The sequence below is a fragment of the Apus apus genome, chromosome 16 (assembly GCF_020740795.1).
Source record: "Apus apus isolate bApuApu2 chromosome 16, bApuApu2.pri.cur, whole genome shotgun sequence".
Classification (NCBI taxonomy): domain Eukaryota; kingdom Metazoa; phylum Chordata; class Aves; order Apodiformes; family Apodidae; genus Apus; species Apus apus.
In genome coordinates, this window is record NC_067297.1 from 12,619,754 (window position 1) to 12,643,216 (window position 23,463).

General features: G+C 38.1%; 1 protein-coding gene across 1 annotated transcript in view; it reads left to right on the top strand.

The window, feature by feature from the left end:
* The window catches only part of KNTC1 (kinetochore associated 1), a 38,497-nt gene extending 15,498 nt beyond the window's left edge, over positions 1–22,999 (top strand). Inside the window, exons 30-63 of the mRNA XM_051633896.1 lie at positions 26–145; positions 941–1,010; positions 1,087–1,158; positions 1,678–1,963; positions 2,330–2,502; positions 2,692–2,789; positions 3,709–3,850; positions 4,784–4,840; positions 5,330–5,493; positions 6,016–6,120; positions 6,871–6,999; positions 7,857–7,973; positions 8,345–8,454; positions 9,446–9,656; positions 10,312–10,401; positions 10,718–10,889; positions 11,313–11,371; positions 11,504–11,720; positions 12,226–12,299; positions 13,152–13,362; positions 13,471–13,580; positions 14,162–14,211; positions 14,594–14,672; positions 15,330–15,448; positions 16,294–16,429; positions 17,217–17,312; positions 18,166–18,222; positions 18,624–18,678; positions 18,758–18,821; positions 19,742–19,871; positions 20,843–20,932; positions 21,236–21,381; positions 22,231–22,321; positions 22,577–22,999. Of these exons, the coding sequence (XP_051489856.1) occupies positions 26–145; positions 941–1,010; positions 1,087–1,158; positions 1,678–1,963; positions 2,330–2,502; positions 2,692–2,789; positions 3,709–3,850; positions 4,784–4,840; positions 5,330–5,493; positions 6,016–6,120; positions 6,871–6,999; positions 7,857–7,973; positions 8,345–8,454; positions 9,446–9,656; positions 10,312–10,401; positions 10,718–10,889; positions 11,313–11,371; positions 11,504–11,720; positions 12,226–12,299; positions 13,152–13,362; positions 13,471–13,580; positions 14,162–14,211; positions 14,594–14,672; positions 15,330–15,448; positions 16,294–16,429; positions 17,217–17,312; positions 18,166–18,222; positions 18,624–18,678; positions 18,758–18,821; positions 19,742–19,871; positions 20,843–20,932; positions 21,236–21,381; positions 22,231–22,321; positions 22,577–22,627 (3,951 nt within the window). The 3' untranslated portion in view covers positions 22,628–22,999. The remainder of the gene's footprint in view (positions 1–25; positions 146–940; positions 1,011–1,086; positions 1,159–1,677; positions 1,964–2,329; positions 2,503–2,691; positions 2,790–3,708; positions 3,851–4,783; positions 4,841–5,329; positions 5,494–6,015; positions 6,121–6,870; positions 7,000–7,856; positions 7,974–8,344; positions 8,455–9,445; positions 9,657–10,311; positions 10,402–10,717; positions 10,890–11,312; positions 11,372–11,503; positions 11,721–12,225; positions 12,300–13,151; positions 13,363–13,470; positions 13,581–14,161; positions 14,212–14,593; positions 14,673–15,329; positions 15,449–16,293; positions 16,430–17,216; positions 17,313–18,165; positions 18,223–18,623; positions 18,679–18,757; positions 18,822–19,741; positions 19,872–20,842; positions 20,933–21,235; positions 21,382–22,230; positions 22,322–22,576) is intronic.
* The last annotated feature ends 464 nt before the right edge of the window (positions 23,000–23,463 follow it).

The following is a 23,463-nucleotide window of genomic DNA, read 5'->3' on the forward strand; positions in this document are numbered from 1 at the left end:
CTTTTTTTTTTTCCCCCCCTTTCAGGGAGAGGAATCTCTGACTTTATTAAAATCTCTGACTCTTGCTGAAGCTGAGAAAGTTGCAGAGAGACTGACTGTATGGGGAACACTGGTATTACAGAATAAAGCAGATAATTCTGAAGAGGTACCAAGGAATTTCACATTGTAAACTGTGTGCACAAGTCATTCTAAATACTGTTCTTACTCAGATGCTTAAAAAAAGGTCGGGGTTATAAATGTAAAACCTGTGTCTTTCAGCAAAAAGGGATGGCTGGTCCTGCTTTGAGCAGGAGGTTGGACTAGGTAACCTCTTGAAGCCTCTTCCCACTTGAGTTTATTCTGATTTATGTGTATCATATAAATTATTTTGTGTTATTTTATCTCCACACAGTGGCTTGACTATCTGTATTTGATTAATAATTTATAAATCCTGCTGCATTATCATACCTCTAGTCCTACATATTTTCCAGTTCTTTCTTTAGTTGCTTGGAAAATGTTTATTTAAAAGCTGTAGGTGTAGCTTTGCAATGCACTAAAGTGGGGTGAAGCTTCACATTTGACAGCACTGAAACTGTCTTGCAACCACAGGAGAGAACTGTTGTTAATGATTCTTCTAGGGTGGTATTTTGGGTAAGGGAAGGCAGAACAAAGGGAGAAGGGTGGGTACCTTCAAAAGTCCTGTGAGAGCTACCAGGCTGTGTGGAGTACATACATCCTGCAGCTATAAAATATTTGCTTTGTCTATAAAGAATGCATATTAACAAGAATTTTCTGTTCTCTTACTTTTCAACTGGTTGTATCTTAGCCTTGAGAACTGTTTGAGATCTGTATAGAGTGTTGCACAGTGTTTATTAAAACACTGTAGAGTAGAAGCCTGAGGATCACTCGTTACTGGCAACACTTGAACCAAATCAATCATGAACCTCTTCCTTTTCTGCAGCAAAAACCACAAATGTTTATGACTAAGACACTCGTGGAAATCCTTAAATTCCTGTTCAGCATTCAAAAAGGTAACCTAGAACTTAAAAAAACCTACATTTTGTTTGTAGATGGAGTCAAAAAGTAATTGTTTTTCTCCTCCAACAGACAATCCTCTGAAGAAAGATGAATGTGAAGCAAACCTAAAAATGTTTAAAACACTTGCTACCCTGCAGGCAGGTATCTTTAGAATTTTAAGCTGCTTTTCATTTACTGTTCTTATTACATGGATGATACTAAATATTAATTGTATTTACAACTTAGGTGCAAAGTTTGTTTTTATTATTGACTTTGAGAACATTCTAAGGCTAATAATAGTAATTTAAATACTGCCTGGGAAAGGTCGAGTTTACTAGAATTTAGTTGTCCCTTTAAACCAAAAAATTAGATACTGTCCCAGAAGTCTTAAATAGTAACACTTCAAAGATTTTTTTATAATCAGAATACTGTAATATTTTATCAAGGTCTTATTATGGTTTGCAAACCTGATTATTTCATAGAGCATTTGAACATGTAGTATCCTTCAAGTTTTGTTATTTTGCAAAAATCTGTTTCATAAATCAGTAATTGGTAGAAACAAGGAAAGTCAACTTCATACTCTCAGAATGAAACAAGAAATAAAAGGATTAAAAACCAAAACACTTTTCAAGGAAGTTACATGAATACAAATACATCAATTTCTTTTTTTGTTGCAGGAAGATTTTGATATCTTTCTTTCAGTTGAAGAATTTAGGAATCCTTCACTGATGTCCATGCTTCTTGAGAAGCACATAAAAGCTTATGAAACTGTCAGATCTCTGCCAAAGTCCAAAAAAGTCCAAGCAATGAATTGTAATTCAGAAGGTACAGCCAAGAATCGTTCCACTGAATCAATGCTGTACAGACTGGGTTTGCTCCTGCAAATATCAGAGCAAGAACTGGGAGAAAAACTGGCCTTGAGAGCACTAGAAGCTGGGAAAGTGGAAGATGCTGTCAAACTATGCAGGTAAAACTGCAGAGGTTTTCAAGATTAGAACTTTTAATGGGCTTCTCTGGACTATTTCTGATACTTTGCCAAAGTAGGTAGATAGAGAGCAAAGGAAAGGGTTCAAAAATGAGTGTTCAAGCAATATGAGATGAGAAAGAAAATGTTAAATATATTTCTTAATATTAGCATGTTCTATGTGCCTCAGTATCTATCTCTAAGCTAGGCTCCGTTTTTTCACTTCAGTCATGGAAGTTTTAGTTGCAGTGAGTCATACATGTGAAATAAGTAAAAAAGAATTATGATTAGAACAGAAATTTGCCTTAAATAAAAGCCCTAAGGACTGATTTTTGGGTTTTATTTTTAATTATTTTTTTTTTTAAATAGGGAGCTCTATGAAAATCACTGCAATGAAGAGACAGGCAAGCTGCTGTTTTCAGCATGTCAAAGGCTTTGTCATATGTTGGGAGCTGATGCTCCAATGATCATTCCTAAAGATATGAACCTTCCAGCAGTGATCTATGAAATGGCTTGCCAAGCAGCTACAGTCTGTAGTCCAGGTAATTGCTATTCTCTTTTATTTGTGTTCATGTTGGGAATCCAGCTCTCCAAACTATATCATAAACAAGAAAACACAGTGAATTTTTATTTTTTTTTTTTGTAAAAATAGGTGCTGCAAAAAATGTTTCCTTTTCATAGGACATGAACCTTCTACTCATAGTATGCTAATGATTTTAATATTTTTGCAGATTTGCTGTTAGATTCTCTGGAACTATGTAAATATACTTCAGTTGCCAAGGAAATGTACAGACAGTGCCAAATAGAAAACTATGGATTTGCAGCAAAGGTACTATCTGCTAACTTAAATAGATATTTTTTAATATGCAGAATGTCTTGATTGATAGAATAGTGTTCACTGTACATACATTTTCCCCCATTTCTCCAGTGATATTTCATCAGCTTGTTTAAAAAGCAAACAACTGAGAACTCCACACAACTCAACAAATAAAAATTTCCCTAAATATGTGTGTGTACTCCAGCCTAAAGAGTAATGAGTGGAGTACTAAAAGCAGTGTAGCTATGGCACAAGCAGCACAGTCCACTTATATTTCAGAGGAATAAATCCCTCTAATGGGAGTGAATATTGGGTAGCTGCTGCCAGGACTTGCTAGAGAGTGCAGAGAGCTGACTTTAAAAAATATTAAAAAATTTAAAATAACTAAAATATGGCAGGGAGTGTTTGATTTTTAAAGTCATGGGAATGCCTTCACATAATACAACTGTTTTGTAAAACTTTTGAAGATGGATCAAGTTCTTGAATAGCTTTTTTTTTTTTTTTTGTATCAAGCAATGCTTTAGGCTACTTGAAATGAATGGGCTGTTCCAGCTGGAATGGAACACACCCAAGTGGCTGGGCAAGCTGTTGATGCACTGAATGTTATTTTCTAAAAAAAAATTATTCACTTGAAAAATGTTTGCTTGTAATATTTGGCCAAGATGTTTATGAAAGCCTCCATTAAATCAATTAAGAATGTATTTTGGCTGTACAACTAAAGAAATGCAACAGTAAAGAGAAATGTGGCCACTCTAAGTAGGAAAAGTAATGCTACAGGCCATAGAACAAAAATCAGCAGAGTAGAGTCCATTTTCAAAAAGAAGATCATGTTCTATTTCTCTGTTTGAAAACTGGAATCTCTTGCAAGACTCAGCTAGACTGACTAGCTGTTCTTTTTATTGCCTGTACTTTTGACAATGTTCTTATTTAGACAACATCTTTTGGAGGAGATAAAGATCCTTATGAAGAGTGGACTTATGATGACTTCTTTAATGAAGATGGGATAGTTCTTGATCCACAGATTGCTCTTCCAGTTGCATATGAAACTATTTCTTCTCTTCTGCCTGTTTTCGGTAAACTCAACTTTCCTGAACATTCAGTCAAGCTAAAATCTCTATTTCATACTGATTTTTGTCTGAGGAATATACATAATTCAGCACAAGTGTGGAAATTACCATTTCAGAAACATGAATTAGACCAACTCCTGGAAGAATAAAAATTGGGAGGGTATAGAATGTAAAGATTACTTTGGTTTTTGTTCAGGAAGAATCTGAAGGACAAATACCTGAAGACATGGAGAATGCTCTGGAGAAGTATTACTGTAAACTTGCCCTGTTCTTATGATCTTCTCTAGACAACTCCTGGTAGCCACTAATGGAAACAGGATTTATCAAGATCAATTTCAGCTTATTCTAAAATTATTTTCCTTGTATTCTGTAGCATTGTAGATACACAGAACTTTTTGAAGATTTCAAGTATTATAAACAGGACTCTCCTCATTGTAGATGCAGAAAAAAAGGCACTCGCAGCTCTCTAAAAGAAGCACTGAATATTTTAAAATTATGTATTTCTAATACTTCTTGATGTAAATTCTTGAATTTCTATTGTGTCACTGGTGTATTAAAAAGCATAATAATGGCAAATATTGTTGCAGAGTGCTAAATCTCCCCACAAAGGATTTTCTTATTTGATTGATTGGAATAGATTTATTATTTTCACAGATGAAGTGCTTGTGTTGACTGTTTGATCAAGACAGAGGGATTTACACACAGTAGTTAAGTTACCAAAACCCCTTGGCTTGTGTTCCTTTGCGAGTTGGAAAAGATATTCCCTTGCTATAAAATAACTTCTGCTTAGAGTTAAAAATAGCAGTGCTGGCTCTTGGAGGTCACATGTCTTTATTTTCTGTACTATCCCTGCAGCACAGCCTTTTTAAGGTACTTTTAGTCTTCATGGTGTATCTGAGATGTTGGCACTCTGCCAATGGGTGTTTGTCTGTCTTTCAGAGAACAAGCTGTATCCTTTGGACTCTACAAGCCTGGCAAACTGTGCTTTTATCAAAGGTAACATGAAGGCAGATTCACCATGCTGGAAGTATAAACCAGACCACTAGAAAACACAAGGTTTAAGTTAAACCTACAGAAGTCTGACTAGCTCATAGTTGCTTTTTTTAAAGAGGTGCCTGGATGTTCCACTTAAGACCATAAACTAGGGGGTTAGTTTGGTTCAGCAGAGGAGACACCAGTTTGGATGGTAATTTATACCATTCTGCCATGTGATTTGGGGCATACTGTCAAAGCCTGAAATTCTGCCACTATGAGCTAGGATCTATTAGAACCTTTCCAAGATGACCAGCTTCTGGTTTTTGAACTAAAATGAGAGTCTGCATTAAATTAAAAGCCCTGAAAATTTACGAGTTCAGCGGTAGCTAAAGCTGATCTTCTGTCATCAAGTTAATGAAGAAAAACTGCTCTGATATTAATTCCAAGAAGACTACTTTTAATATCAATAGACTAATTGTTTTCTGGGCTTGTTTTTGAAATCAATGACAGGACAGAACCTTCTGCTGCCAGCCAAAACTCCCATCTCAGCAGTGCTGCAGAGCCTCCTGGAGTGCAGTCAGTGTGAGTTAACCCTGAGGCTGATCATCTGCTCCTTTGGATCCTGCCTGCAGCACGGGATAGCCAACAACATGGATTTGTCCCTCAGTGAAAAGGTATGGCAAGAATGATGCTGAATTTTGCTGAGAGTACCTCCTAGAAGTATGCCAACTCTTAACAAGTTTAGACTGGTTATATAAGAATGGCTGTGGCCACGACCTTTTAAAAATTACTACCACTTGATCAGATGTCGAGTTGTTTTGTGAAGGGAGCAGGGGTAGTTTCTTCTCTATTTTTCATGGTTCTCTGTTTCCCTTTGCCAAGTATGTTCAGAATGAAACTTCTGGTCTCTGCAGGGAGGCCAGGAATAAAATGAATGTGAAGAATTATTTATAATGTTTTATCATTGGTTAGTAGGGGGAAATTTCAAGTAGAATATTCAAGAAACACTCGTCTGTTCAAAAGCACTGGGAAACAGAAATCCTTTTTCTAGCTAGAAGAGACATTTATAAGACCTTAATTAAATTAAAAATACAATTATTATAGTACCTCCTATTATGCTATAAAAGACAAGAGCAGTTGAATCCTTAGAATTTGTTTTTAACTGTGCTGCCTGTTTGTGTTTTTTTTAATACTAGCTACATGATGGCAATATGCTAGCTGAAACCAAAAACTTTCTCCTTGCTTTGAAACAGAAGGGTACTTCATTAATTATGACCACTGTCCTTACCTTACTACACAAGGTAAGAATGCTCTGAAAAGGGAAGAGTGAACCCCTGTGTTCTGCTCTATCAAAAAGGGGTTACATTTCCTGTTGCAGAAAGCCCATTCTGAAATTGTCCTGTGGTCAAACACCACGAAACTCAGACATTCTAGAAAAACCACACACCTTGGAAAAGCCTAGAGAAGATGAAGGGAATTAGTGACAAAATTGCAGTGGTGGGAAGGGGTTGGGTTCCACAGCCTGGGGTCTCCATCCTAGAATGGGGAAAGGGTGGGCTAGATGGCCTGACAACACTGTCCCCTGCATTCCCAGCTGCTTCACAGCTTCCTACCACATCTCAGGCATGTTTTTGCCTGGAAGTTTGTGTACAGTGGGAGCTACATCTTTGTGGGATCCTTTAAGGACTCCTAATTTATAATAATGGCCTCTATGATCTGCAGGCATTCTCTCTCATTTGCCATCCTGGTTTCATTTTAGATTCGTAGGTTTCTCCTAGTTAAGGGGAGTTTTAAAGAAAGCTCTCTGCCAAACTTGCAATACACCATCTTCTAAAGCAGTTTAGACTGAGGGAAGTTAAGACTGGCTTCAATATATTTAGATTTTAAGTTCTAAAACCTGAAATACATTTTTATTCCTTTTTTTCTCCCCTCTAACTTAAAGGCCCAATACACCTTAAATTACAGAGTACTTTTTATTCTTTATACAAAGACACTAAATAAAGTAAATTCCTCAAGTTCAACACTTTTTTTCCCCTCCCTCTAACCCACAGGTGTTCAACTGTCGTCTCATAGATCAGAACCTGGCACTGGGATATTGCACAGTTTTGCCCAAGGAAGATATGTTCAATAAGCTGTGGGATGTCATAAACAATACATGGCAAAATTACAGAAAAGTTTTGGTAAATTCAAAAAGCAATGCCTTTCTTCAGCAAGTAGAGAATGTTAAAGAGTTTCTTTAAAAAAAAAAATACTTTGGCAATATCATATGGAAGTGCAATAGTTTGCCATTATTAAGGGTACAGCTGTTGGAAAAAGTTCCTCATTTAGGATGTCACTGAGACAGAAGCCACAGAGTCACACTGTGCACAGGGAGTTGCTGTGAATAGTAAACATGTTCTAAGTCCAGGCATTAAGTTACTTCATCCTGACTTCTTCAAAAGCTTGAAATTGTTTATTTCAGAACCCACCATAATTTATGCCTACATTAGATTTTGGAAAACTTGTTCTCTGACAGCAGCTGCCAACAATGGAAAGAATAAATGAATACATCTATTAAAACATAAAGGAAGATCATAGAATCATTAAGGTTGGAAGGGACTTTAAAGATCATCAAGTTCCAACCTCCCTGCCACGAGCAGGGAACCCCACCACTAGACCAGGTTGCACAAAACCTCATCCAACCTGGCCTTAAAAACCTCCAGGGATGGGAAGTAAAGCATAGCAATGAAGTAGGGAGGTGGAGTGATATGAATTTGGAAAAAAGTTGGTGTCTAAAAAATAACCTTTTGTATTAGTTTCACTACTACAATACTAGCAAAACATTGTAAAGAAAGATCAAATTTCAAGTAGCCTTGAACTGCCAGCTCAAGGGAAGAGTAACCCTGATACCACCTTCTGACAGGTTTGGTTTCATTTGACATAGGGGTGTGATCATCTAGGAATTGTTTTGAGTTTCTCTAAGGATTTAGACCTGAGGATTCCTAATTTTCAGAGTATTTATTATACTTTTATTCACTTCCCTTCTCACTCCTTTTAGGCAGTAGCTCTGATTGGAGCACAGCTTGCTAACCAGTATGGTGAAGAAGAAGAAAAGAAGAAATTCCAAGAATTGGTTACTGATGCAGAATGGGGCATCCAACTTGGTAAATTTGGTGTAAGTTTTATTTATGTACTTACTTATTTTAAGGTTTTATTAACTGATTAAATGTCAGTATAATGTAATTTTTAGACGAATTTTCCGTTCACATGTAGGAAAGTTGGGGGGTTGCTTTAATTTTTCATTCTGCTTGTCTGCTTGAATAAACCTCAGCAATTGAGAAATACAGTTATTGAGGGTGCTAGAAAATAACTAAGTGCTTAAGTGTTATTTGGCACATGGCACAGTCAGCAAATGCACTGCTCTTTCCTGCTCTAAACATCTCTGGATTGAAACTGAAGAAAACTTAAAAAGTTAACTAGCAATTAGTTTTGATATTGTCTAAAATGTTTATTTGGAAATAAGTTAAAATGTTTATTTCTCTGCAGATTTCTTTTGAGACTGTATTTAGACAACCATCAATCAGGAAGAAGGAGCTCATAAGAACACTGGTACAAAATCCAGAAGTAGACACAGATCTCATATTGAATTACTGCAGGTAATAATTGAAGCAAATCAGTTGTGTCTAATGGTTGCTGTAGTAATAACCATGCCTACTGAAATCTATTTTAAATGAAATAGATCTTAATTAATGTAATATGCCAATTGTTCATTTAAAAAAAAACAAGTGTCAATCAGAACATGTACTAGACTCTGCTGAATTGGTCAGTGGTTCAGTGTCCCAGTGGAGGCAAGTGATGAGTGGTGTTCCTCAGGGGTCAGTATTGGGACTAGTGCTGTTAAACATCTTTGTTGGAGACATGGACAGTGGGACTGAGTGAATCCTCAGCAGGTTTACTGACCATACCAAGCTATCTGGTGGGGTTGACACCCTAGGGGGAAGGGAGGCCATCCAGAGGGAGCTTGACAGGCTGGAGAGGTGGGCCAGTGCCAACCTCATGAAGTTCAACAAGGCCAAGTGCAAGGTCCTGCACCTGGGTCAGCACAACCCCAGGCACAAATCCAGGCTGTGGGGAGAATGGCTGGAGAGCAGTCCTGAGGAAAAGGACTTGGGGTGAGAGGAGATGAGAAGCTGGACATGAGTCCCCAGTGAGCGCTGGAGCCCAGAGGGGCAGTTTTGTCCTGGGCTGCAGCAAAAGAGTGGCCAGCAGGGCCAGGGGGGGATTCTGCCCCTCTGCTCTGGTGAGACCCCCCCTGGAGTGGTGGACAGGGGGTAATAGTTTTAAACTGAAATAGGGGAGATTTAGGTTAGACTTCAGGAAGAAATTATTCACTGTTAGGGCAGTTAGGTGAACAGGTTGCCCAGGGAGATTGTGGAAGCCCCATCCTTGGGGGTGTTCAAGGCCAGGTTGGATGAGGCTTGTGCAGCCTGATCTGGTGGGAGGTGTCCCTGCTCGTAGCAGGGAGGTTAGTACTTGGTGACCTCTAAGGTCCCTTCCAACCTTCACCATTCTATCATTCTATGAATTTATTCATAAGGAGATAAGGACCAAAGGTCACAGAGAAAATAATATTCTGTTATCTTCTAGTACCTTCATGCTGGACAGTGATGCTGCACTGCAGCTGTGCATTGAAACACTTCTTCTCCAGAATGCTAATACAAATCATGTTGAAGGTGACTCTGCAGAATACAGTGAGAAACAACCTCATTCCACATTGCTGGCTAGAGCACTAGAAATAATTCCTCTCCTGAAAAGCACAAAAGACCTGGTCACCAGCCTCAGTGGAATCTTGTACAAGGTAAAAAATAAACAAAAAGACCAAAACAAACCTCAAAACAAGCCAGAGAAGCCCTGAGTATGCACCTCATCCCAAATGTCACTTGAATGACAGATTAATAATTCCACAGAAATTTGAAAAGGCTTTTTTTTCCAATTTTGCCAAAGAACATAGAAGTTTCAGTTTTCTACTTCTCTAGGAAAAAAAAAAAAAGAACCACATTTCTTATTTTCTTTAAAGACATGTAGTCTTTCTTCCCAACTTCCCTTAAAAAACAACCAGGAAATAATCAAAGTCACTTCTAAAAATCATAGCACACTGGAAATATTTCAAAGTGCTACATTAAGAATAGGGGTAAAAAAAGCACTATTTTCAGGGTGTTTTTTTTTTGTTGGTTTGGGTTTTTTGGGGGCTCTTTTTGTTGGGTTTTTTGTTTGTTTTTTCTTTCTTTTCATCACTTCATGTTTGGTCTTTCTGCAATATCCTGACAACTTTTTTAGGATTTAGGACTTTGAAGTGGAAGCATTTAGTTTTAGAGAAGTGTGTCATCAGGCTTATACTGTTTCTTCACTGTTATGTCAATACAGTTGGCATTAAAATGGAAAAAGTTAACTATGTTGTATGGTTTTGTGAGACAAATCACAGATCTTACAAAACAGATCATTCTTTTGAACAGCTTGATCCTTATGACTATGAAACTGTTGAAATTGTCCTGAAAGTGATCCAAAATGCTGATGAAAAGAACACCAGCATCCAGCTGAGTCAGGTATGTGCAGTCATGGTGCTGCTACCTTGCTAATAACATCTGTATTCTGTGCTGTTTATTAGTGGAGTTATTAAGGAGTCAGACTAATTCAATTAACTTGAACAATCTACACAGGCCTTATTCAGAAAATAGCATTTAAGAAACAGTGCTCTAGCTGTTTCTCAGCCATGGCTCATAGAAGGGAGAAAAAATACAGATATGTACCTACTCTGCCAAAAAAACATACAGGGAGAAATATAAAGAGGCTCGTGGCTATTTTGCTTTTTTCTTGCCTTTTAAAAAAATTTTCTTATTTTTCTGTTTTCCCCCTCCCCAGGCTTTGAGCCTCCTCAAGCATCTGGAATCTTACAAAAGGATTTCTCCCCCTGTGGACATAGAGCACCAATATGTTTTAGAGCACATGATTCCTTTATCTCCAGCTGCTCAAACCAGACTGCCCTTTCATCTGATATTCTTTAGAACTGGACAGTGTTTCTGGAGCATTATATGTAGGTTCAGTATTTTTTGTGGCTGGATATATGTTTGATTCCCTTTTCTCTGCTATCTGTGAACTGTGAAGTTCTGCAATGTGTTTTATATTCATTATATTTCTTTATTAATGCAGTTTTCATCCCAAATCCTTCTGAAAGCCCTTGTGCTCCCAAACTGCTGCTGGGGAGGTGTCTGGCTGTCAGTGGAGCTAAGATGATAAATGCAGTGCAGAATTTTGTCCTCATTATGTTCTTAAGACCTCTCAAAGACAAAGTAATCTGTGTATCCCACTTCCCAGGCCAGTGTGGATACTTCAGATTATAAATTTTCTCTCCCCATTGAGGTCTGTGTCTAACAATAAACTGGAAGTGCTTGATTTTATAGGGAAAGCTTCATGTGGCCTGTGACACTATCATGGAAAGCTGTCCTTTTCCTTTCAGCTACAGAGCTCAGTGAGGAGTCCTTCCCCACACTTCTGTTGATTTCCAAGCTAATGAAGGTACAGTAGCATCTTGAAGGATTTATTTCAAAATTCTTCTTACACACACTCAAAAGAGCTTGTGCCTTATGCATTATTTTGGCCTCACTGTAGAACTTCTGACAACTCACCATCTGCTGTGATGTTTCCCAGGTTTCACTGGACACCTTACATATGTCTACAGCTCGACATGTCTTTGAAAAAAAACTGAAACCAAAAATATATGAAATGAGAAACTCTGGATACACTTCAGTTGTGAACAAGGAAACAAGTCAAACCGTGCAGACAATTCAGTCCTATCTGCTCTCTATAGTCAATCCAGAGTGGGCTGTAGCTATTGCTCACAAGATTGCACAAGAATTCCCAACAGGTAAGGTGCAGGTGTGATGTCCTGAGGGTGAAGCAGTGGGAGGAGAAGAATAGGTCTGGGAACTGAAAAGCTGACCTGTAGCCAAACATTTGTTCAGTTTTTTCAGATAAAAGTTGGGGAGGTTTGAGAATAAAAATGCATTTGTCTCCTACAACCGATTTTGACCTAGAACAGCAGCCATGTTATACCCCAGCATCACTATTCAATCTCTTTTCTCTCTTTTTAAGCCACATTGCCTTGAAGTTTGCATGTTCATACCATCTTCAGACAAGTTTTTCAGCAAAAGCAAATCATTTCAGCCAAATTCAAGCTAGTCTATTATCTGAATGCAAAGAGATAACATTTTTTGCTCTCTAGGCACTAGAGCTTTCCTAGTATTTTAAATAGCTTCTAATTTCTTTTTAATTCTTTGAAATAAAATGGACATTCTGTATACTGTACAAAGGATTAATGAAAGATTTATTTACTTACTTCCTCTCCCTTTTGTTTTTCTTTTTTAAAAAAGGCCCTGACCAGATTCAGGCATTGAAATTCTGTCTCTATCTAGCGGATAAATGGCTAAAGAAAACTACACCTAAGGTAATGGTAAACTGCTTGCAAAACTGTTCTTGTGCAGTCAGGAACTTATGTTAGTGTTTTGTGTTTGGGATTTGGTGTGTAAGTTGTACCTTAACCAATCCTGACACAGGGAGCACTTTCTTTTGGGGAAGTGACTGTAAGTGACCCCCCAGAAGAACCATCTCTGTCTAGTAACATTTTTCTGTTCCCAACCTAGCAAAAATTAGGCTCACAGTTCTTGGAGACTGGACAACAAACATGCAATTTTAAGAAAGAATAATTTGTTCTCTCCCCTGTTGTGTGCATTTTTCTTGCTGCAGGAGAAGGAGTTAGAGTCTCTTCCAGCTGTCAGATCAGTATCATTACTAACTTTTGCTTTGAGTTCCTAGATCTTTAGCTATTTGCATTAGTATACATAAATAAAGTCTGCTCTGACTTAATTATCAGGCTCATTGTTAAATGGTTGGTAGGGAAAGGTGGATAAGAGTCTCATCCTTGCTTATAAATCCCAAACTTGGTCTGGAGTTGAGGCACAAGGAACTCTAAGTAGTTCTCTGATACTTAGTCACATCTTGGAGTTGAATCTTTTTTCTTCTCCATGTTACTTCAGAACGTCTTAATTTTACATACTGGTGATGTGGTGTATATTTTAATTGGCTTTTTCACAACACAGCTTTGTTTACAGTTCTTTCCTGCTAGAGCAGCATGGTTAATACCACCTGTGTACAGAAAAAATACAGCTCTAGTGACACATCTGAAGAACAGATCTTGCTACCCAGCTCACTGGTTTAGACTATAAAGTTAAAATTATTTTCCTAGTGCTTTTGAGTAAAAGGAGGCTGTTTTGTATAAAACTGTGGTGTTTTGCTAAAGGATGATGCACATGAAAAAGCAGAAGTCCTACAGAAGAAATTACAACTGCAGTACAAACGATCAGCAACAGAAAATGTCCTAATAACACATAACCTGAACACTCGAGAGCATTTAAAGTATATTGGGAAGCCAGCAAATCTCATCATTTTACTATATGAACACCACAGTATAGACCAAAGAATCCAAAATCCAGCTGGCAGAGATTATCCAGGTGAGTATCCATAATCTGGTTTCAAAAAGAGCATGAAAAAAGCTCTTTAAAAAATGCTAAACAAGATAGTACTGGCTTGTAAATACATGTCTCTGCCTGTTTGTGTAGACATCCATATGGCAGCTAAGGAAATAGCTGAAATTAACAACTTGGATATGAACAAAATTTGGGATAAGCTGCTGGAAAAATGGCTGTGTCCGAGTGTTCTGCCCTCAGAAGTAAGTCTGGTTTTGGAGAAAAATGGCCAATTACATGAAATATACATAGTTGTTCAACAGACTAAGGTTATTTAGCCTGTAGTGCAATCTTTTTAAGATCCATCTCAATTCAGATTATTAGACAATTTCAGTGCCTTTCTACTATTATTTCTAATATGTCACTGTCTTGAAATGCTTTTCCTTCTCTCTGTGTAGAGGTTAACATGTTTTATTTGGTGCTGCAGCAGGGTTGTGTAGCCAGCATAAAAGGAGCTGTAAATTTATCAGCTTCATCACACACTGCCTAGGATCAAAAAGGAAATGAATCTTCTGTTGCAACTAAGCTAAGAGAGAGGGTAGGTGAGGAAGGGCAGAAGAAGGTTTTGCCTCTGCTTCAGAACAGCAGCCAGAGGGCTGAGGGGTGGTGCTGCCTGCCAAGCACAGTTAAATAAAGGAGGGACTGAAAACCAGAATCCCTTTTCTTGGCTGCATTAGGAGGGGTGCCCAGCTTTTAAGAGCAGGTTTAAGCAATGATATGACCCAGCTTTTTATCTAAACAGTTTAGAGAACTCTCACAACTAGGTTTTCATGTCTTTTTAAAGAAAACTCAAGAAATCTTTGGAGAGGTACAGGAGGATGAAGAGCTCCGAAGGTACGTGTGTTGTCTTACAAATAATATGGCCCATTATTGTTAATTTGCAAGTTTAACTATATGTGGCTTTTTCAAGAAAGCAAACAATGTGTGTGATTCAGAACTCACTGCTGTGCTCTTACTTTTACTCTCTGGTGACATTAATTTTGAATCATCAAGTACTTACACAATGAAACACCACATGCAATAACTTCCAGATGGAAGTCTGTGCTTAAGAGTAGCTATTTGGACATTTTCTCCTTGTTTTCTATATCCTTGGTGTCTCTTATCCTTAATTTCTTTTTGACAGCGAAATCTATTTCTATTTCAATGAATACTGATGCCTTGTATTCCAGTAGCTGTGCTGTCCTGGTATTAAAAAAAAAAATATGTATTTTTGCAGAGTTGTGTATCTGCTTCAGTCACGACCAATGGACTACAGTTCAAGGATGCTTTTTGCAATTACAACATCTACCACATCTGTAAGTTTCTAAGTTCTTGTTTCAGTTTGTTCCTTCTGAAATGTTTCCCTCCTATTGAAATCAAATGTTGTCTGCTTAACTGTATGGGTTTCAACCTGAGGCTTTTGTATCTGTCTTTTGGGCAGTTCATGTATTTGTATGAGCTCTATGTTTCTCCCTCCCCTTTGGAGTAAAACTGTGGTGTTAATGGCATTTTGCTATTGACTGTCAAGAGCAGCCCTGGAACTCCAGGTTTTCTAAATTTACCATCCATATTATCTAAAACTAACTTCATTAAATGTTTTCTAGAACATGCTTTAAGCTGGTGTAACAAATCGGCTCACTTTGGGTGGAATTAAAGAGGAGTGGTAACATTAGCAGAACTTCAACCCTCAGTCTTTCACAATTAGCAAATATATTTTGTGATATTTTTCTTGCCTGCATGAATAGTCTTAAATCTACAAAGTCACCTGGTTTTACAGTGTTCTTTGAAGTTGACAAATATTGACACAACTGGTTAGTATAAAAGTTGGATGTGAACCAGGCTGTTACTTAGCATATATATTCCCACTAAATTAATCAAAAAGTGTTAGAAAATATTACACTAGCTATACAGGCGTCCTCCTAGAAGTGTGGCCAGTTGTGACTTCTGACTCTGTCTTTTTTCCCTCCTCTCAGCCAATTGGTGCTACTCAGTTGACATTTGCTCACAGGAGCAGAGCCCTGAAGTGTCTGCTCTACTTGGCAGACACCAACACTGTGGAGTCACTCTTCAAGAAAACCATTGAGAATGTCAAGTAAGATGAATTTCTTCTTCAGGTGTTCCTTATACTAACATTTTGTTGGTCATTAACAGCCATTGGAAAGAAATATGATATTTGGATAAGTATTTTTTGCTGATTTGGTTTTTTTTAGGTTTTAAAATCTATTTCTGAAGAGCATGATTAGATCTTTTAGCTTCCCTGTCATGCAGTCCAGTACATCAGAGTCCTCATTTGTAAACCTGGAAATAATATGACATTACATGGGAAATATTTTGTTCCATTTGGCATGGATTGCAGTTGCTTCTCTAGTACCCAGGACATTTTCTCCTACCCATATGTACAGAATTCTGCTCATCAGAGCTCAGAACTGGTCATTTTGCAAAGACAGTCCTCTGCAAAAATAAGGAGCCAAAACCCCAGCAGAATAATGTTGTTTCTCTGAAAACATCTGTAGAACTAACTTAGAAAATATCTAGAATAGAGTTTCTATGCTGGTAATCTGGAATTAAGGGAAAATGATGCTTTTTAATGGAAAATGGTGCTTTTAGACCACAACATACCATACAGCTACATGTGGGTTTCTGTACATATGCAATATCTCTGGGCATGAATTAAATCTTAAGAGTTATAGTAAGTGGTTTATCTTTAGAGATGATCCAAGCACAACTGTGCAGGTCAATGTTTCCCTAAGCAATTTCCAGAAAGTTTTTTTACAATTAAGTACAAATACAGTCTTTTTTTTTTTTTTTTTACAAAAGGCAACAGAAGAACAATTTTCCAATATTATCCTGAGCTTGATTATGTGAATTATAATATAATAATCACTGTGTGTATCATTAACTTCTGATTTGGGGGGGGACTTTTTTTTTTTTTTACAGGTATTTTCTAAAATGCTGCATCTATCTGGCAGAGTTTGAAATCTTGAATATTCCATATACTTATGAATCATTTCATAAGAGCCCCAAGGAAGGGATGATTAAAGGGCTATGGAAGAATCACAGCCACGAACCCACGGTTTGATTTTTAAATCCTTCGTAATTGTTTGTTTGTTACACCTTGTGTGAAACCTACACCTTTCTACACAGCACATGCATTTCTAAACAGATGTTGCTCTGTCCTATTCCTGATGTGCTACTCATAATTACATTTTAAAACACCAATGAATATGCAGTTACCCTAAAGACTCTCCTCTCCAGAGTGAACAAAAAACCCCAACCCCGTTGATGTGCTGATTACTGCCCATCACAAAATCATTCCCTAGTACTTGCTCATCTTAGTGTACTCATACCTCATACTTTAATGTTTTTAAGTTATACTCTGCTTAGGAATTTGACTTTGACAATTACTTTGTGTTACCAGATATGTTTTCCAAACAGCTAACTTACACTGAAGACTGAGACAGGTAAATGTGATTACCAAGTAGACAACAGTGTATGACAAAAAAGTATCCTAGTCTGCTAAGGCTTCAACAGTAACACTTCTGGTTTATAGCCATAAAATGGAAGTGATCAGGAGCTGAAATGTACACATGCTAGTCTAATATTTAAAAGTGATAGATCAAAAATAAACTTTAGCTTTCCTACAACCAGAAGATCAATTATCTCACTTTAGATGGGGGGTTTGGTTTTCTTCTCATTTTCCTCACAGGTGTAAAATAATTTTGAAAGTGGCTTGGCTGGGGCCTGCCAGGAGTTAAAGGTCCCAGTAATGCTGTAAAAATCTGCAGTTATTCTGGCAAGCAGTGAAGTTTTGAAAATCATGAACATTTATTAAAATAAAGCATGTCCCTGCTGTCCTCTAGGCTGTTAGGCTGGTGACAGAACTCAGTCTGGAATACAAAGTGTATGATGCACAACTGTGGAATGCCCTCCTGCAGAAACTCCTTGGCTTCAATATGGTAAGGAATTTTTAAGCTTAAAGCTCTGCAGTGAGGTGAGAAAAAGGCTTTTTTTTTATTTACTGATTTCTAAAGAGTGTGACAGATGCATAAACTATAAACTTACTGTGAACAATTGTTAATAATTTACATGGTTACTTCAGGCTTTTGGATGAACTGATAAAGCTTTGAGGAATCTGTGTTTTGGCAGCACTGCTGGGGAATTTTGATCTTTAATTGCTCTAGGATTTTTTTTAAAAGCCCTTCAGATGGCAAGATTAAATCCTGTGAAAATAAAGTGAAAATTTCTTCATAGGATTATAATTTTACAACATAATAGGCATAGTTTTGCCTGCAAATATATACACACACAGGCACAACTGTGCATATATGAGTATGCATATACACATAAGAAATATATTACCCCTAAAATGTGTGCATTCTGATAGTAATCCTGATTTTTGTCATTCAGAATCTTAATTACCTCTGATTGTCAGACTTTATGTAATCTTGCTACAGCCTAAGGAGGTAACCGATGTACCTGGCCATGTGGTTGTATGAGGAGCAGGGACTGAAGCCAGTTTTCATCTCATGAGATGTAGATACTAATAGCAAAGAAGGCAGGATCAACAAATTTTCAGCACTGGTTGTATTAAGACTACTGGAAATGTTATGTATTTACTGAGGCAACATATACTGTTACCTCTTGTGGTAATTTTAATGTACTAAACTATAAATCATGAGCATCAGTTTCTCCTCACAGAGGAACACAGGTACCTTGAGGGACTGCAGATGAGACAACAAGCATAATGCAGTTCTGTAGATTGTCACAAAATCTTCACAAACACTGATTTATATTGAATTTTGTTTTCAGAAACAATACCTAAGAAGAGTTTTGATAGCAATTACTGGGATTCATTCATTATGGGAGGTAAGCAAATACTCTGTGACCCCCAGGAGTTCAGCATCCTATTTGTGTGTGTATGGGAATGGCAGCCAAATGTCAGGGAGTATTACACAGGAAAATACTCTTTGATGATTTTTCAATGCAATATGCAGATGAGTCTCATTATTAATTACTGGAATAGCATCTTTTGCACTTGTGGTTCCTTCAGTAAACACTTAGTTGGAGAGGCTTTTGAAGTCAGAATAATTTTGTCATCAGTCAAAATATGGCTAAATCTTAGACTACGATAGGAGGAATGCAATGTTAGGGGATAATTCATCTAGGATTAAAAAAAACACTGGCAGGCTTCTTGCACCTGCAGTGGGTCAGGATGTCTGTGTCTACACATACACCTAGTAACAACTTTAAAACCTTGTTGTCAACAGATTCCCATCTTCAGTCGAGCCTGGAGAAGTGCAGTCCTGTCACCATTTCTCACAGGTAGGGTTGGTATTTGCCATCAGGCTCGTGCAGTAACTTGGTTATATATTTATTCCATCATGTTTTCTCTATTTCCTAGCTTCATGTCCACCGAGTCCTAAGCAGTTAGAAGAATGTTGTGAGTGTTTTGTGATTCTGCTCAAGTAAGTAGATGCCACATCCCACATTTGTACTGGTTTGAGTGGGAATGGCTGTTTGTAATTTCTCATCCAACAACCCAAATTCCTTGCTTGCCCTGAGGCTGCTGACAATTTGCTGTAACTCAGGGCCTTGGCTGTTTGAGCTGTACTGGGAGCTGCTCTCTGAGTGGGGACTTAACACCACAAACTGCTGAAAACCAATTGATCTGCCCAGTCACTGCCCCCATAAGGGACATCTCTTCCTGTCCTGATGTTTTTTGAAAGGACTCGGGGTCAACCCTAAAAATCCAGTTAATATCTTAGCCCAAAATACAGCACATTTCCCAAAACATAAACAGAGTATAAGAGAGAAAGAATTAATTTTCCTACAAAGAATTAATCTGACATGACAAAAATCTTACAGCTGCACATCTATAAATGTGGTTAACATGTGGTATTAGTGTTGCAGAACATTCTGCACATAAACCAGTTGTGCATTGCCTTTACAGTGTAAAAGAGCACAATAAATCATTACCATACTCACCACAGGCTCTTCTCTGACAGAGAAGAACCAGAGCTCAGAGAGCCAGACTGAAACCAGAAGTTAGTTAGGAAATACTGGAAAGGACCCAGCTGAAGAACATGCCTACACTGCTGTGTCATACACATGTACCAAGGCATCACTGGGCAGTTGGCCAACACTTCCCTCAAAATAGGGCCTTGAGTGTTTGGGAGTTGGGTTGTGTTGGTTTTTTTTTTTTCAAGCTAGAAAATGGTCATGCTTTTGTATTCTGTGAAACTTCAACTCACATGGCTTGGCTGTTTCTGAAAATAAGATGAGGTAAAATTCTTCTGTCTGGCTTAAAAAGCAGTTTTACTGACAGTACTAAATCCATCCAGTTATACATATCATAGCTGAGAACTTCCCTCCTGGTCTTCTGAAGGTGCCCTGTTCTGGCTGACTTGGATGTCATTGGAATAGCTAAACAATATGCACAGCTGGACCTTGCAGCCTTTGCCCTGGGGTGCCTGCTGCTGATTCCTCAGGCTGAGAAACGAGAGCAGCAAATTCAGGTAAACAATAACTTTTGTGTTCTGTCTGTGCAAGGGAAATGTCTTTAAGCAGGTTATGTTCATCAGAAACTGTAAGGAGGTAACTTACAAATCCAGTTTATTTCACTCTCACTGGTTACAGCTGCTTGGCATTTCCCACCACAAAGGCTATTGTTCTAAATTTGTTCCTCTGAAAGGGATCATGTGAACTCTTCCTCTTTCTCATTTTAAGCAAAACCAGCCAGCTTCAAGTCACCCTCAGCAGCTTTGTCATATGACTTTGCCTTTTGAGGATATTATATGGGATCCCACCCATAAAACCAGTGAAGAAACTCCCCCCACCACCCCAAGCCATGGGTATATTCCTGCCAGGGCAGTGTGAAGTTGATGGTAACACAGATCATTGCTAAGGAGCTACCAGAGGGCTGGTTTCACAGCAGATTGTAAGAAAAGTACTGAATCCTACTTCAGGAAAGTGGTGAGTGAAGGCTCCTAACTGCTAGGAAAGATATTTTTTATATGCCTCACAGGTTCTAATGTAAACCTTAAAGCCATATCCTCTTCATGGATCTTGACAGTCTCTTTTCCCCTTTATTTCTGCTCTGCATTGTCCTCCCACGTGAAGCATTATGAGCTGTTCCCATAAGCAAAGAGGCACTAGTATAAAGGCATCTTAAACTCTTAGGCTTCCAGTCATTAAAGTTATCTCAGAAAGACTTTCCCAAATTACAGTATCAATGTAAGACACTTGAGTCTGCTGGCAATGAGTCAGAAAACTCTGCAGAAGTCCCAGCAAAAGAGCCTTTGAGAGTAAGCAACGAGTTCTACTCTTTCGGTCACACTGCACAGATCCGGGTTTGATAATTTTCATGTTTGCACCTAGAATTTCAAAAGACTGATTGTTCCTGAGTAAATCAAATACTTGCTCTGAAAGGAGAGTTTCTGCTTTAAACATTCTCAGCTTATTCATGACTGTAACTTCTTTCTGCCAGGGTTTCTTATCAACGTGTAACCCAGAAACTGTGCTGCAGCAAATAGATGAACACATGAACACTGGAGAAGTTGTGGCATTTGCTTCTCAGGTAAGTAAGCAAAATTTACTTCACTTGCCTTTAACTTAGAGGCTTTTTTGATAGATAAGTGGACACAGAACCTTTTCTTCCCCCCTCTTTCTCCTCATCTTGCTAAGCATGAGTTGACATAATGGCCACTTCTAAAATACAGAAACATTTGCAGGGATTTTTGTCTTTTGATTCACGTGCAACTGAAAATCTTCCTGCATGTACCCACAGTGGTGGGTTATGGGCTGCCCCTGTTTGTAGGACAGCTTTGTTTCCAGCAGCACTACTTTACTTTTCTAAATACATGTTAACTTCAATCTACAGATCAGATCTTTGGTTTTGGACAGTATAATAAATGAGAAGCTATATGAAAAATTCTTGAAAACTAAGTATTTTCCCCTGTTGAAGCAACAACTGATGAACACTCACAGAATCAAAGAACTGGTGGATTACTTTGTCAAGAAGAACTGGTAAGTTATTAAGACAGATGATGAATGACTTGAGAGCAATTACAAAAATTGAATCACTCATTTTACTTTCATTTCTTTGAAGTCTTGTCTAGCACTTAGTCTCCAAGACTTTTTAAAGCATTGCTAAGTTAAAGGAAGAAATAAAATCTCATTCACTACTTTGCACACTTAGGAAAGAGCTCTACAGGGTGATTCAGGCCAAAGAAAGAGATTATTGAGCCTGGGCTGGCAAGCAGATCAAATGCAGTGAAAATAGAAATAACCCCAGTGAAAGAGCAAACCCTTGTGCTTTGAATCGTTTCACCTTACCTGCAGATGAACGCAGCTAGGTGGCATCCTGGAGTCACAGCTTCAGCAGTCAGAACACTGAAAAAATAAACAAACTGCCTGTACTCAAGAATTTAGGAATCTCAAAGGATTCGGCTGCTGAGTTTTTCAGGAGGCAGAAACACCTCGTGTTCCACTTAAATAAAACAAAGGCTCTTGGCACTGAGCAGGGCAGGTTCTAATCAGGGATCATCAGTGGCTGCAGCTGGGCTCATTGTGCTCAGCTGCAAACTCATTTCAGGCCCCAGATACTCAGGACTACCAGTCACTTTGTTACCTGTTACCCTGCAGACAACACGGGACAGGAACCAATAATTAACCATTTAAATTCTAGTATATAGGTGGTTCATTAACAGCCAGAGGTTAAATGCTAGGCTTGTCATGGCTTGCTTGCTTCTACTGAGAAATGATGGGACCTGACTTCAAAAATGGGAGGTCATACCTTATTTTCACATTTCAGTGTATATAGTTTAAATACTTGGCTTTTTAGAGAACTAACTGATCAACTTTTGCCTCTTCCAGCATTGAGGATGCAACAGCCCTAATTCAGGAATATCAAGAGAAGTATGGAAATCCTGTTCTGGTTGATGTCTCATCAGCTGATCTTCTGAAGGTAAAACAAACCATTTCTGTACCTCATGCAGTACTCTCTCCTTTTTCTTCTAAACTAAGACTTTTTCACTCAACTTTTAGCAAAAATACTTGTTAGCTGGCTTATTTTAGTAAAATATATTGTCTATAATAAAGTGTCCTTTTATTAATTCAAATAATTAATTTTACTTGACCTGAATATGCTAGGCCATATGCTTTCAAGTACTTTCACAGGTCTTTTCCTAAACCCTGTTAATGTTCTTCTCCTGCCTTCCAGATGTGTCTAAATGGACCAGAAGAGACCTGTGGACAGAACTGTCATGGGTGAGGTCTTGATTTGCCCTTGTTTCTCCCTCTACTGGCAAGATGAAGACGATGCATTAAGAAGGCTCATTCTGGTCAGGTGAACATTAAACTAAAACCTCAAAACAATTTAATTGTTTTTTACCAAAAGCTGCTCTGAGCTTTCCACATCTGATTTAACTGTTCTAGGCTATTTCTTCTCCATCCTTTTGTATTTCTCCATGTTGATGGCTGCTGTCAGGATCACTTCAAGATTTAAATCAGATAAACACAACCTTGCAGAATTGTGACAAGCCTTTTTTTTTAAAGCTGTAAGTGGTGTACTTCATGTAAAATACATTTTGTAGACAAATTGTAATTTTTACAGTGAGCAGAAATAAAAAGACTTAGGTATCCATTTTGGCCTTAGAGCATTCTATCAACCTTCTTTGAATGATAAAGCTGCCAGCAAATGGATGTTCCACTCAAGTCACTGACCTGCCTTGAATGATGTTTCCCAAGGTTTTCTTTTCAACCTTGTTCCTTTCTGTGTGGCTGCAGCAGGAGAAAGCAGCAGGCTTGTGTTTCACTGCATGAAAAAGCAGTAACCTAGAGGTTCCTGAGACACCAGGCTGAAAGGCTTGGGCTTTTCCTAAGGTAAAGCAGGTTGATTTGGAATAGAAATAAGTTATTTAGCTTATGACACAGAAGTAAGTTCCTCCAAGGTCTATGGGAAATCCTTAGTTTAACTTAAACCTTCATGGCAACCACTCCAGCTTTTTGCACAGATCCTGCACTGTAAAAAAGCTCTAACACACAGGCCAACATCTGCAGAGGAAACAGGTCACCACTCTAACTGTTCTGAAGGAGACAAAACTTACT